General features: G+C 39.1%; 1 protein-coding gene across 6 annotated transcripts in view; it reads right to left on the reverse strand.

Moving 5' to 3' along the window:
* LOC124631141 (peroxidasin homolog) overlaps positions 1-13,135 on the reverse strand; it is a 301,804-nt gene that overhangs the window by 256,003 nt on the left and 32,666 nt on the right. For all 6 annotated transcript variants that reach the window (XM_047165386.1, XM_047165378.1, XM_047165371.1 and 3 more), the window contains exon 2: positions 10,920-11,124. In XM_047165386.1, coding sequence (XP_047021342.1) covers positions 10,920-10,980 — 61 coding nt within the window. In that variant the 5' untranslated portion in view covers positions 10,981-11,124. The remainder of the gene's footprint in view (positions 1-10,919; positions 11,125-13,135) is intronic.

A 13,135-nucleotide genomic window follows, 5' to 3' on the forward strand; every position in this document is an offset into this window, starting at 1 on the left:
GATTTGATAGCAAATTGCGCCTTATAGTCAGCACTTGGATGCAATAGGGTTAGGAATATAATTCTGTAAGCTAGGACTATTCTTCGCTTTTCTTAGTTAAGTAGTCTAAGTTAAAAACCGACAATGTTTGCGCATTATTACATGCCAAATATGTTCCTTCATTTTTAATCCTGTAATAACGGCAATAAAGTTTTTACAATTTATTTAAACAACTAGCTTCTGCCCGCGACTTCGTACGCGGATCCTGTCCCTTATGCCAGCGACTACGGGGTCAGCAAAATCAAAAATCTGAATCGTCTGATATTGAATTTTAAGGGCCCGTTGACTTGAAAACAACGGAATACGCATAGCCATTAGAAATGTTCCATATATTTAATTTTTGTACTTTAACGGCAAAAGCACAGCAGACTAAACAAAACGTTGAGAACTGAACCGCAATAGACGTGACCATAGGGATAAAAGTAGTGATTCTAATTAGTCCGCATTTAAGTTGTGTGTGGCAAAAATATTACACGTATTATTACGTAAAAAAACATTAAATGTTACTGAGATGACAAAGTCGTGATGACTTAGTGGAAGTCGTGGTGGTTTAGTGGGTAGAGAACCAATCTCTCAAGTATGAGCGTGCGTCTTTGATTCCAGGTCTGGCAAGTACCTGCCAATGCAACTTTTCTAAGTTCGTATGTACTTTCTACGTATATTTTTAACCCTCGACGCAAAAACGACGGGGTGTTATAAGTTTGACATGTCTGTGTGTGTGTGTGTGTGTGTGTGTGTATGTGGCATCGTAGCTATCAAACGGATGATCCGATTGTAATGCGGTTTTTTTTGTTTAAAAGGTATGTCAGTCGGGAGTGTTCTTAGCTATGTTTGGTGGAAATCGGTTCAGGTCTTCAAGGTCATCAGCTCGTTTGCTAGATGTGATAGGAATGTTACACGATCAGTTTACTTGCAAGTATATGTGGGATCTGAAATTTGAAACACTAATGTCTTTTGGAACCACTGAGCTGGTCTGCTGTTAGGGCACGAAGGTAGGAGACGTAACCCTGAACTGCCTTTTAGTAAACCCATCGAGTTTGGGCTCGTTGAATTTGTCTTGACAAGTTCTCTTCATGTTTCTGATTGACGAGAACCTGATGCTGGAAATGGGATGTGGCGGATGAAACCCTGAAATGCCGGAATGAAACGGATAAACCGATTTATATTTTTGCTGAAAATCTAGAATGTCCAAATGTTTCTCAATCTGTGCAATTCTCCCAGAGCCAGTTTGTCATGAGGATTGTTAAACAGCTTCCTTTGGCCGAGATCGCATATAGCGACCCCATCTTAAGATAAAATAAATTAAATGAAAGAAGGAAAAATTAAGGAGCTCCTTTAAAAAGCATGAAATAAAATTAAATTATAAATTTAAAAAAACCCCCGACCCAAAAAAGTACGCAATAATTATGACAAAAGGTTAAAAACTCTAAACCCTATAAAAAGCAAAAAATAACTTTTAACACTACGTAAACTAAATTTTGACGTGTCGGGGGACCGCTTTTTACCTTCATAAATACTTACATAAATCAAATGATACCTACCTAATTACAACATTCGTTAAAAAAAAAAACACGATAATGAATTAGAGCGGTCCCCCGACACGAAAAAATTTAGTTTACGTAGTGTTAAAAGTTATTTTTTGCTTTTTATAGGGTTTAGAGTTTTTAACCTTTTGTCATAATTATTGCGTACTTTTTTGGGTCGGGGGTTTTTTTAAATTTATAATTTAATTTTTGGATACCAATGACCGTTATTTGGAGGGGATGTTAAACTGTAGGTTCCGGCTGTCATTGAACATTCTTGGCAGTCGTTATGGGTAGTCAGAAGCCAGTAAGTCTGAGCAGTTTTACCGAGGGGTGTTGGGTTGAGCGGTTAACCGGGTTGTGGAGGTCAAATAGGCAGTCGCTCCTTTTAAAACACTGGTACTCAGTTGCATCGTGACTGGAAGTCGACCCTAACATAATTGGGACAAAGGCTCTTGAGATAATAATGACAATAATAATGAGATATAAGCATCGCAGGACATCTGAGGCTGATGACGGGGAGTAGCGACCCCGCGGGGCATATATACTGAGTTCTCTAGGGAGAGTATACTGTCCCCCATCTCCGGCCGGTCGGAGTGAACCATGACGGGGGTAGGTCTCACGTCTCTGGCTTGGCTTGACCATCAGTGGAGTCGCTTGAGCAGGGTTAGTAGCCCTGCTCGGAGGATAGGTGCCTCGTGGTAAGTGACCCACAGGGAGCGCGTAATCTGCGTTTAAAATCCGCCGAGGTATCCTCACACTTCAGCCGCTCATGTCCCTGTTGCCCTTTTGTTGCTATTCAGTGACAGATTCCCGGGGGCCCAGTAAGTGAGCTGGCGAGTCTCCACCTGCCATTTTTACATGTATCTAATACATTGTCATCGGCAGGTGCCATAGTTCCCGTAGTTTCCCCATTCCTAGTCCATTAGCATCCCATCACAATAGCCCAAGTAGTATTCATTCACAGTTAGCAATGGTATAGCACAGATTGTCTTTTTTTTAACGACGTTCACCGGGGATTGTCCTTGGGTTCATTTCTATAGTGTATAAAGGGATAATTGTCGGTTTTGTGTCACCATTTCATTAAAGTTGTCTCAAAAGGGCTTCAGCGTGTTGGCTTTGGCCTCACGTTGGCTCCCAAAAATTCGGAACTCTGTAGTCCCGAGGTCTGGAAGAGACATACAAAATAATAATGAGATATATATAACGCAAAAAATTCGGAGAGTGGGGGCTCGTGACGCCACGTCTAGGTATGTAAAATTTGTACTAAGCAGTGACTTAACACAAAATTCAAGCGTGTTATATCTTCGTTATTATTTGTTTGTGAGAAGGAAAAAAGAAAAAATACGTGTCCATTATTTTAGGGTTATCTAAAAGACGGACTAATTACTTTTTTTGATTCACCATACCTATTTCATAACATTCATTTCTATACATTTCAAGTGTAGTATTGCTCTTGAAGTTCCACATCAGGTGTTCCAGATCTTCGATGTTTATACGTCAAAAGAGAGAGTGCTTATCAGATTGAACCACTTTTGCTAAAACGTCATATCTTTATAAGCTAGTCTAGCTGGGCTCCTGGGTTTCCACATCAGGTGTTTTACATCTTCAATTTTTATAAGTCAACAGAGAGTGCTTATCAGATTGAACAACTTTTGCTAAAACGTCATACCTCTATATGCTATAGTCTAGCTGGGCCCCTGGAGTTCCACATCAGGTGTTTTAGATCTTCAATTTGTATAAGTCAATAGAAAGTGCTCATCAAATTGAACAACTTTTGCTAAAACGGCATACCTGTATATGGTACAGAGAAGCTGGGCTCTTGGGGTTCCACATCAGGTGTTCCAGATCTTCAAATTTATTATCTCAGCTGAAAATGCTCATCACATGAAACAATTTTTGCCATGACACCATTTTTGTATCTTTTATAGTTTTGTTGGTCTGTTGGTGTTCTGCATCAGGTCTTCAAGTTTCGAAGATAAATTATAGCCTATATGTTGACCAGGCTTAATACTGACACAACAAAGAAAAAATCATTGAAATCCGTTCAGTACTTCGGATGATTAGCGTGTACAAACAAACAGACATACAGACATACAGACATACAGACATGCAGACATACAGACATACAGACAGAATTTTTTTTTTGGATTTGTGCTCCATTACTGTTTCTAAACCCCACCCAATTATTATTTTTTTAATATATTCAATGTACAGACACAGTTTTTTTACAGATTTATTATATGTATAGATAACATTTCAAAAACTTAGATTATCATTACTAACATCACTATCATAAAGCTATGAATGAATAATAAAGTGACATCAGTAAGTTTACAAATTCATCAGCGCGGCACGATAGCACAACGTCCAAAATCTTAACCAGCGTTTGTCGCCCGACACATTTGACGAAATAATATGCCTTTTATCACGTAGATTGATTAGTGTTCCGAAGTGTCGCGTCACCTAGCTCCGGTTAACTAAATTAATAGTGCCGGTAACCGTGACTGGTGGAACTTTAACTGATAGTTAAACGTCACGGTGTCGTCGACCCCGCTGTTTGCCTAGCATCAGCGACACACACAGTCAGCGACACTGATACATTTTTGTGAAGCTAACAATGTTTTTGTTCGCCCTAATACGATATTAATCGTTTTTCCAACAGTGAACATTTTTTCAGTTCAACATGAAACGCAGCAGTCATTTATATACTCGTGTATGTCAGTTCTGAGCTTTTATAAAAACAAAGAAAAGTTGACTAGAAACACGAGGCGTATAATTAGGATTCGGTGAAAATGTTTAATGGAATTTTCCTGATTCAAAAACAAACTTTCAGGGAGACCTAGTCTTTTCTCCTTCGTGAGGGAGACATATTGGAAAGACAGCCCTCTTGCTTAAACAAAAGGAAATCATAGGAAAGGAACTAAGTATCAATGCAAGATTTTCCTCTTAAATGGAATATTGTGACCAAAAATGGGGAATATTGACAGAAGTAATAGGTAAAGTCAGAGAATGGCTGCCGGAGCGGCCCGGCGACGAGCTTGTATTGTGTCCCCAGGGCTACACTCGGGACCCATTGTAACATGCCCGGTTAGGGATATCACTATCGTACGAAGGTATTTTTTCCTATAGGGTAAAAGATTTAGAAGGCTCATGCAAAGTTTGTCATATTTCTTGGCAAATGATCTACGATTTAATTGTTGCTCCGATACTGCTTTTAAAAGATCATTTTATGTTCAACTTATCAGAACACTAGTCACAATCTAAATGATTCAAGTGATGGATGATGGAAAGGAGGATACTGCAATTAAAATCAAACAATTATGCTAAAAATAAATACAAGGTTATAATCAAGTACCTTTTGAAATACTTCATTATCGTTGAATTATCCCGCGCAACCAAAACATAGTCACAAATCGACAAATTCAATCCCAACCCACGCTCAATTTGAATCGAAGAAGTAAAAAGCTTCACAAAATCAGAATTCGGCTCAATCGTTCAGCAAAACCATCAAACCTACCTCAATAACAATTTACTAGACATTCTCGTGCGATATAACAAAAATCTTGTCCATCATGTACCTATGTAACCCTAGTCAATCCTGAGCTGATCTGCGGGCTACATAGTATAGGATCGTTGTAACCCCCGGCCGCCGGAAAATCGTCCGTGTGTGATTTGTGCCCGACTATTACCCTCAAGGACTTCCAAGTTTCTTCGATCCTTTTTATGTCAAATAATGACAAACTGGTGTACAATAGCGGACAGGTATTTTGTTGAGGGTGCGGGGTCTGTTGTGTACCCTAGTGCAAATAATTGGGGGTCAATGCGAGGCCTCAACGAGGTTTTCTTTGTGAAGAGGGTTGTTGGCGGTCAGTGTTTAATGTGTTCGCAAGATTTTGTTAAGTTGAAGATTTAGATGCAAATAATATACATACACCTCTTGAGACTTCATCTGTTTAACAGCGAAAGTATTCCTGAATTTTAATTAAACTGTGAGAGAACTAAACAAATGAATGGTTATTAATTGTGAGCGTTAGGTCACTGGCTTTGAATGCTGTACTTTTTGCTTGGCTTATTATACCTGAGTCGCAACGACACTTAATTAAATAGCTAGTCCGGTGTTCGCGAGCAGAGGTGAGTGTTATTACTTTACAAAACGGATCATGTTTAATGTAAAGGAAGCTTTAGAAATAAATTAATACTGAAGTGACGATGTAAGATCTTAAGGATAGAACTTATGTATTAATACTAAAGATAAACAGAGTTCTGATAAACATTTTTACATTAGAAGAAGATTATAATTTTTTTTTTGATAATTCTGTTAAATCTAGGTTTGGAAATTTTAATATGGACTTAGTGTATTCATATCTTGCATTGCATTTACTGCCTCGTTGGTCTAGTTGTCGCTAGTGTGGCTGCTGAGCACGAGGTCTCGGTTTCGATTCCCGAGTCGGGCCGAAATCGCTTTGTGGGTTTTAGAAGACTTTCACAAAGCAGCCCGAAGCCTGGAAGTTGGTGATTGATTCACCCGTGCATCGGAGAGCACGTAAATGTCGGTCCTGCGCCTGATCTCTTTCCGGTCGTGTCGGATTCCCGTCCCATCGGGCTATGAGAGTGAAGGAATAGGGAGTGCACCTGTGTCTGCGCAAATGCTTGTGCACTATAATATGTCCTGCGCAGTTGGCTAATCTCCTTACATGAGAACCGCCGCCGTAGCCGATAATCGGCTAGGAGGACCTCATCATCATCATCTTGCATTGAGTGTCTGGCTGTGATTTTTTCCAAAATATGAAAATAAAAGAGATATAAGCGTATTATTTTCAGAGACACAATTTAACACAAAAGTGTCTCTAGGAAGATAACAATTCTCAAAACAACGAAATCTCCGCCATCCATTTCACAAATAAACTTTCTTCTTTCAGCACAATTCATCTTGCATTTACTATAAGCCGCAGAATAACCACAGAGTTATTTACGCGCAGAGGTCGCATCACAAACACTATAACAATGCTTATCGTAAATCCTGATCATTGTTCGCTCTCTTGTTTTTATTATTGTTATACTTAAGCCATGGAGCAAAGAAAGTGTAGAAGGTTCATGCGGTGAGCCTTCCGTACCTACCTAATGATAACTGTAATGGCAAAGCAACTATTGTGATGATAAATAATGATGCATTTAGAAATTCAGGGTTTTATAAATCGTATCACTAAGGACAATGCTATTCTTTGTATGGAAGTTGGGCTCAAGAGTTGCCCAAAGTAACTACATAGTGTATTATGTTCTATAGGCTTATAATAGGTCCCAGACCGAAATATTTCGAAATCTATCCCAGGAGTGCTGAGAAAAACTGGTTTGACTCTTATTCAATACTACGAAAAATATGCTTACGAACACTTAACTATTCCACTTTTATTACTTTAATTGAAATGCATTATAATATTAATCGACAAATACGAGGTATTGAACGAGATTTTTTTTTACCGACTTATAGTTCCAGGGTCCAGGGTCTGGTGATAGAAACCTTAAAACATTATGGAACTCTCGGAAATTGTAAGCACATATCGAATAAAAACTTGTAATTCGGGTATATGTCTCCGACACCACAAAACTGTGGAGGTTAAGACCTGACCTGACGATGGAGACGACAGTGAGACGAGGGAACTCCTCAACGGTATCTATTTACTACCTCGTGTTTGAGCTTATTTTATTCGTCTTGATAAGATTTTTCCATTGCCATTAAGGATATTAATTGCATGACGCTACTCGAACTTAGGACTGATTGTGGTAGATAGAGACTGAAAAGCAAGAGAAACAACAATTACCTTTAAACGTCTATTTCTGTTTTTTTTTTTATCCTGTTAACAGTGAAACCACTATCTATCTGAATGTTATTTCAAGAAAAGAGGTTGTTAGGTTTGTGGCTGCTTAAAATGGCTTGCTAACAATGGCTGGCTAACATTAGAACTGGTTTTTCTCGGGACCTCTGGGACATATTTCAAAAATATTTGGATTCCGTCTTAAGAGTGAAGTAAAAAACCTATTTTAACCATTCCCACTACTGGGCAAATGGCTTGGGCTTCATAAACTGACTGTTTAAGTTGGACATTAGAACCGGGTTTTCTCGGGACCTCTGGGACCGATTTCAAAAATATTTGGATTCCGTCTTAAGAGTGAAGTAAAGAACCTATTCTAACCATTCCCACTACTGGGCAAATGGCTTGGGCTTTATAAAGTAACTGTTCAAGTTTAACATTTGAACCGGTTTTTCTCGGGACCTCTGGGACCGATTTCCAAAATATTTGGATTTCGTGACAACAGTGAAGTAAAGAACCTATTCTAACCATTCCCACTACTGGGCAAATGGCTTGGGCTGTATAAAGTGACTGTTCAAGTTTAACATTTGAACCGGTTTTTCTCGGGACCTCTGGGACCGATTGCCAAAATATTTGGATTTCGTGTTAACAGTGCAGCAAAGAACCTATTTCGACCACTTTCACTACTGGTCAAATGGCTCAGGCTTTGTTAAGTGACTATCTATGGAGAACATTTGAACCGGTTTTTCTCGGGACCTCTGGGACCGATTTCAAAAATATTTGGATTTCGTGTTCAGAGTGCACTATGGAACCTATTTTAACAATTTCCACTACTGGGCAAATGGCTTGGGCTTTATTAATTGACTGTTCAAGTTTGACATTAGAACCAGTTTTTCTCGGGACTTCTGGGACCGATTTCAAAAATATTTGGATTTCGTGATAACAGTGAAGTAAAGAACCTATTCTAACCATTCCCACTACTGGGCAACTGGCTCAGGCTTTGTTAAGTGACTATCTATGGAGAACATTTGAACCGGTTTTTCTCGGGACCTCTGGGACCGATTTCAAAAATATTTGGATTTCGTGTTCAGAGTGCACTATGGAACCTATTTTAACAATTTCCACTACTGGGCAAATGGCTTGGGCTTTATAAATTGACTGTTCAAGTTTGACATTAGAACCGGTTTTTCTCGGGACCTCTAGGACCGATTTCCAAAATATTTGGATTACGTGTAAACAGTGCAGTAAAGAACCTATTTCGACCACTTTCACTACTGGGCAAATGGCTCAGGCTTTGTTAAGTGACTATCTATGGAGACCATTTGAACCGGTTTTTCTCGGGACCTCTGGGACCGATTTTAAAAATATTTGGATTTCGTGTTCAGAGTGCACTATGGAACCAGCTGAAACTACTCCCACTGCTGGGCAAACTTTGAGCCCACACCCTGGCATTGTCCTTTAAGCAGAATACTGAAGGCCGATTTTCAGCTATATCTATAGGTACGTATTTATTTCTAGAACAATGGTTTTGAAACAAATTACACGTAGTAAAGTGCACGCGTACTGCACTTGTAAGGATTTAAGACCCGAGGCATTAACTTGGTGTATGGGAGAATAAAAATGTCTAGAAATCAGCTCCAGTTACAGTTTTTTTTTGGATTCTAGAGTTCACATAGGGAGACTTCAAGACATTTTTGTCATAAAATAATTATTTATCAATAAAGTCCGTAACTCCCGCATTATTTATGATAAAAGCCTTATCGAAAATTTTGGAATTTCTCTTGAAGTTTCTGTGGTTATCGCCTTTTCCTTTTTCTAAATTCCTTTTTCTATCAGAGAGCATAGAGATGATATACACCCATTTTGGGGATGAAGGCAAACATGATTGATGTTAGTTTTAACAACTTGAGAAGTTATTTACGCGTTTTCCTTATAGGCTGAGTTCTTTATTGTTTTACAAGCTGCGTAAGTGCATTGACACAATTTGCAATTTTCTGCTTGCTTTAGAAGTTTCCTATCTTTATGACTTCTTACTAAGTTATCGTCATGTGGGTTCATCAATAACTGAAGGAAATTTCATGTAAATGATCAATAACAATTTTGTTTAGTTCAAGTACATTAATTCAATGGAATTATTTTGGGTTTGTGAATCGATAGGAGCAATAAAGTTTGTAAATAAAATAGATAGTTTTAATACGGTCATGTGGAAATAGAATCGAGGAACATCAAAGCTTCGAATCTCATTGGTCGGACCTCCTCGAAGGGTCACATAGACTCACATAAACGTCCATGTCTTGTTGTATTTGGCTGACGGAAACTTTTCCCATTAATATACAAGTGGCGCAGTTTGATGTTGTGACGTTTGATGGGATTCTGCATCATTAAAACCCTCATAACTTTCAAACTGGCGAGAGCTTTAGTCGGCCAACTTCCCCATAACTTATTTATTAGAATTCTACATAGCATTGATGAACATCGCCGGTATGCCGCGCGGCGCAGTGACGCGGCCGGCGCTGTGACGTCACCGCTCCCGCCGCCTCACGCCTTATAGCCGCTTCGTCACACTTCCACGTTTACGATTTTATACTAAAATTATATTCCCAAAGTTAAAGTATAACGAATTTTCCGATGTAATCAGCTGAATTTTATTGTCCCCACTTCGCTAGTATCCCGCAGTTAGGCGGCTAGCCCCGGGGCCCTGGGGCCCTGGTGCTATGGCGCTGGGTCTCGGGCCCGTATCTGAAGGTCCCCAACTTTTTACGATTAGGTAAATTTTATCGAGTTTATTCATAGAGCGAGCCCTCCGCGCCCCACTAGCGAACGCTTTTCAATTTCAACAAGGATCGCCCTTTCTATCGGCGCGGTGAGGAAACTTTGGAGATAAAACAATTTTTGGCCGGTTGAGCATCAATTCCGCGTTTTATTGGCCATTTTAGAGCCGTGCTCGGCAAAATTTGAACATGAAACCCTTATCGCTAGAGTGTTTTGTCGTTACGACAAATAAAACCGATGAATATGAAAAAGGCTGAATAATATTTTTGTCCGTTTATTTTTGTGGCTGTTCATGTATTATGTGATGACGCGAAGGACACTTCCAGCGCGAACTGTCGCCCGCAATATATCACTATGAATAATTCTCCGTCTACGTAACACCGCCTAGAATATCTTATATGATAATGAAATGCCGCTACATAACGCTAGTTTCTTGTGATTTTATCAACAACACAAATTCCTCCGTCGGTTACTTTGTGTGTGACGACAAAAGGAAACCTGACGTGAGCACATAAGGAAAGAGATCCGTATTGTCAGGAAGACAGGAAAATCAATTAATAAAAAGTCAAAGATGACGGACAAACAATAGCAATCCCTTGGGCTGGTTTCGTGGAAAAATAATGTTTTCGAAACGAGACATCTTTGAAGTTATTTATGATTAAGTAGTACTGGCTATATCCTGTGATACCACTCGTATCCTTAGGGAAAAAATCATGCACACACATTTATTAAATAGAGACGTTATAGTTATAAAAACAGAGATACATCGTACCTGGCGGTAATAGATGCGCCAGCAGCAGAAGGGCGAGGTGCGCGGCGTCGCGTGCGCGCATGTCGCTAGCGGGGCGGGCCCCGCGCGCCGCCCCTGCTCATGCCACGCCCCTGCGCGCGCGCTGACTGCGCAACAGACCCACACTCACTCACACTCGCGCACTGCACTACGTATCACGTCCGCACTTACTGCAAGATTCGGATATCTGAAAACAAAAATAATGTTTTAGTAAAATAAACAATTCGACTATTTTAAACAAATTGTGCAATTATAATGTGTGTGTGATGATTGCCAGATATAAAATTAAGACTATGGGTATATCTACATTATGAACATTATTTGGCCGTATGTATAGACCTACTACGTACCTAATACAAGAATATTCGTTTTAAACACCGTAAACGGATACAAACAATTTGAACTTTAACTAAACGTTTGCTCAAACATAGACTCAGGTCACAGATTTCGTTTATCTCCAGGCTAATCATGACCTTTCGAGACTCAGTATAAAGTGAACAACTCACAACCAGAGCGAAAATTTAACAGGAATAATAGCTGGGAATGAAATATGTACAAGTTTATGAAACAATAATATCCAGTGATTATGTATTCAGGGTGGACGGCCACCAATCAGCGGCCATTGTTGAAGCCTGTTGTGATCAATACTTGCGAAATATCAACAATTTCTACAAGAATGTCTTCATTTGCTTAATGGATGTTTATAGCATCACGACTGCTATTGGAAAAGGGTCAGACAGAGAGGTTACTACAGTACATTAGCCTAGGTTACTCGATACTTCATAATATTTTCATTCCTCAAATATCGTTGTTTTGATTCCTGTTTTGATAGAATTTCAAGCAGAGTTATTTTTTAATTTGAATAGTTTTATTTATGTCGCAAATATTTTGAGAGAACCGCTTTTGTTTTATTAAAAAAAATAAAGAGTGTGAGTAAACTTTGAAGACAGGCCACGTGTATGATCATGTAAGTTACACCGGTGTACACGAGGTACTGATATACTACAAAACTAAACTTAATTATCTATATAAATAAAATACGCTCATATACTCATAAAATACAAAGTTTAAGTATCTAAAGTTTACAGGTATCGGCGATACAAACCGTGCGCTCATAAAAGTATTGTATGTTCAAGTTTGTCGATAAAGTGCTGCTAATGGTACATCACTCGTTCTACTGATAAACAGTACCTACTGGGGCTACTGGTAACGTGTTAGTAGTAAGAAAACATTCTTCAATATGTATTGCTAATATCTATGTGAAATTGTACTGTTACTTTGTGAAGATTTTATTCGGTCTTTTTGATACCCACTGGGCTCGGATTTGCTTTACCCAATGTGGTATATAACACAAATCTTCTATTAAAAAATAAATTAACATGACAAGAGAATTTAAAGAATAAAAGCCTGCTCAACATACGGCTAAGCGACCGGATACGCAACACCATTATCCGGTCCAAGACGGGCATACTCGATGTGGGCAATAAGTCTGCAAAGTTGAAGTGGGATTGGGCGGGTCACATCTGTCGAATGCACCCGGACAAGTGGGCCAATATAACCACAAAGTGGATCCCGGAGGATGGAAGGCGACCGAGAGGGAGACCAAGGAAACGCTGGAGGGAAGACTTGGACAGCTTCCTCTCGGACTGGCCTCAAGCAGCGAGGGATAGAGAAAAGTGGAAGGCTTTGGGGGAGGCCTTTGCCCAGCAGTGGGACAGCATAGGCTAATTAAATAAAAAATAAAAAAAAAATGACAAGAGAATACGGATAAGTTTATGTTACACAGATATTTCATATAATAAGTTGTTACTTTCATTTCAATATGATGTTGTCCCATCAAGTCAACCTAATCAAATCAAATCTCTTTATTTTCAGGCTGCATAGGCCCATAGATATATACCTTAAAGATTAATATACATAATATATTAAAGACCAAAAAATACCAAGATTAAAGACCAAAAAATATTATACCCTTAGCGGCCTTTGGAATAAAAATAAGCTAAACATAACATATAGAATGAAATGGGTTCCGTAGATAAGTGCTAAGTTCCGTCGTATCACACAAGATCTAAATATCATCACAGCTCTTGGTAACATCCGCGTAAGAAAATGTGTGTGTGTTGGTAAACGTTCACAATAATTCCTAGAAATCGCAAATAAATCTCTTTATTTCCAGGAACTTCTTTGTGAATTCATTT

This window comes from Helicoverpa zea, chromosome 1, assembly GCF_022581195.2.
Source record: "Helicoverpa zea isolate HzStark_Cry1AcR chromosome 1, ilHelZeax1.1, whole genome shotgun sequence".
NCBI lineage: Eukaryota > Metazoa > Arthropoda > Insecta > Lepidoptera > Noctuidae > Helicoverpa > Helicoverpa zea.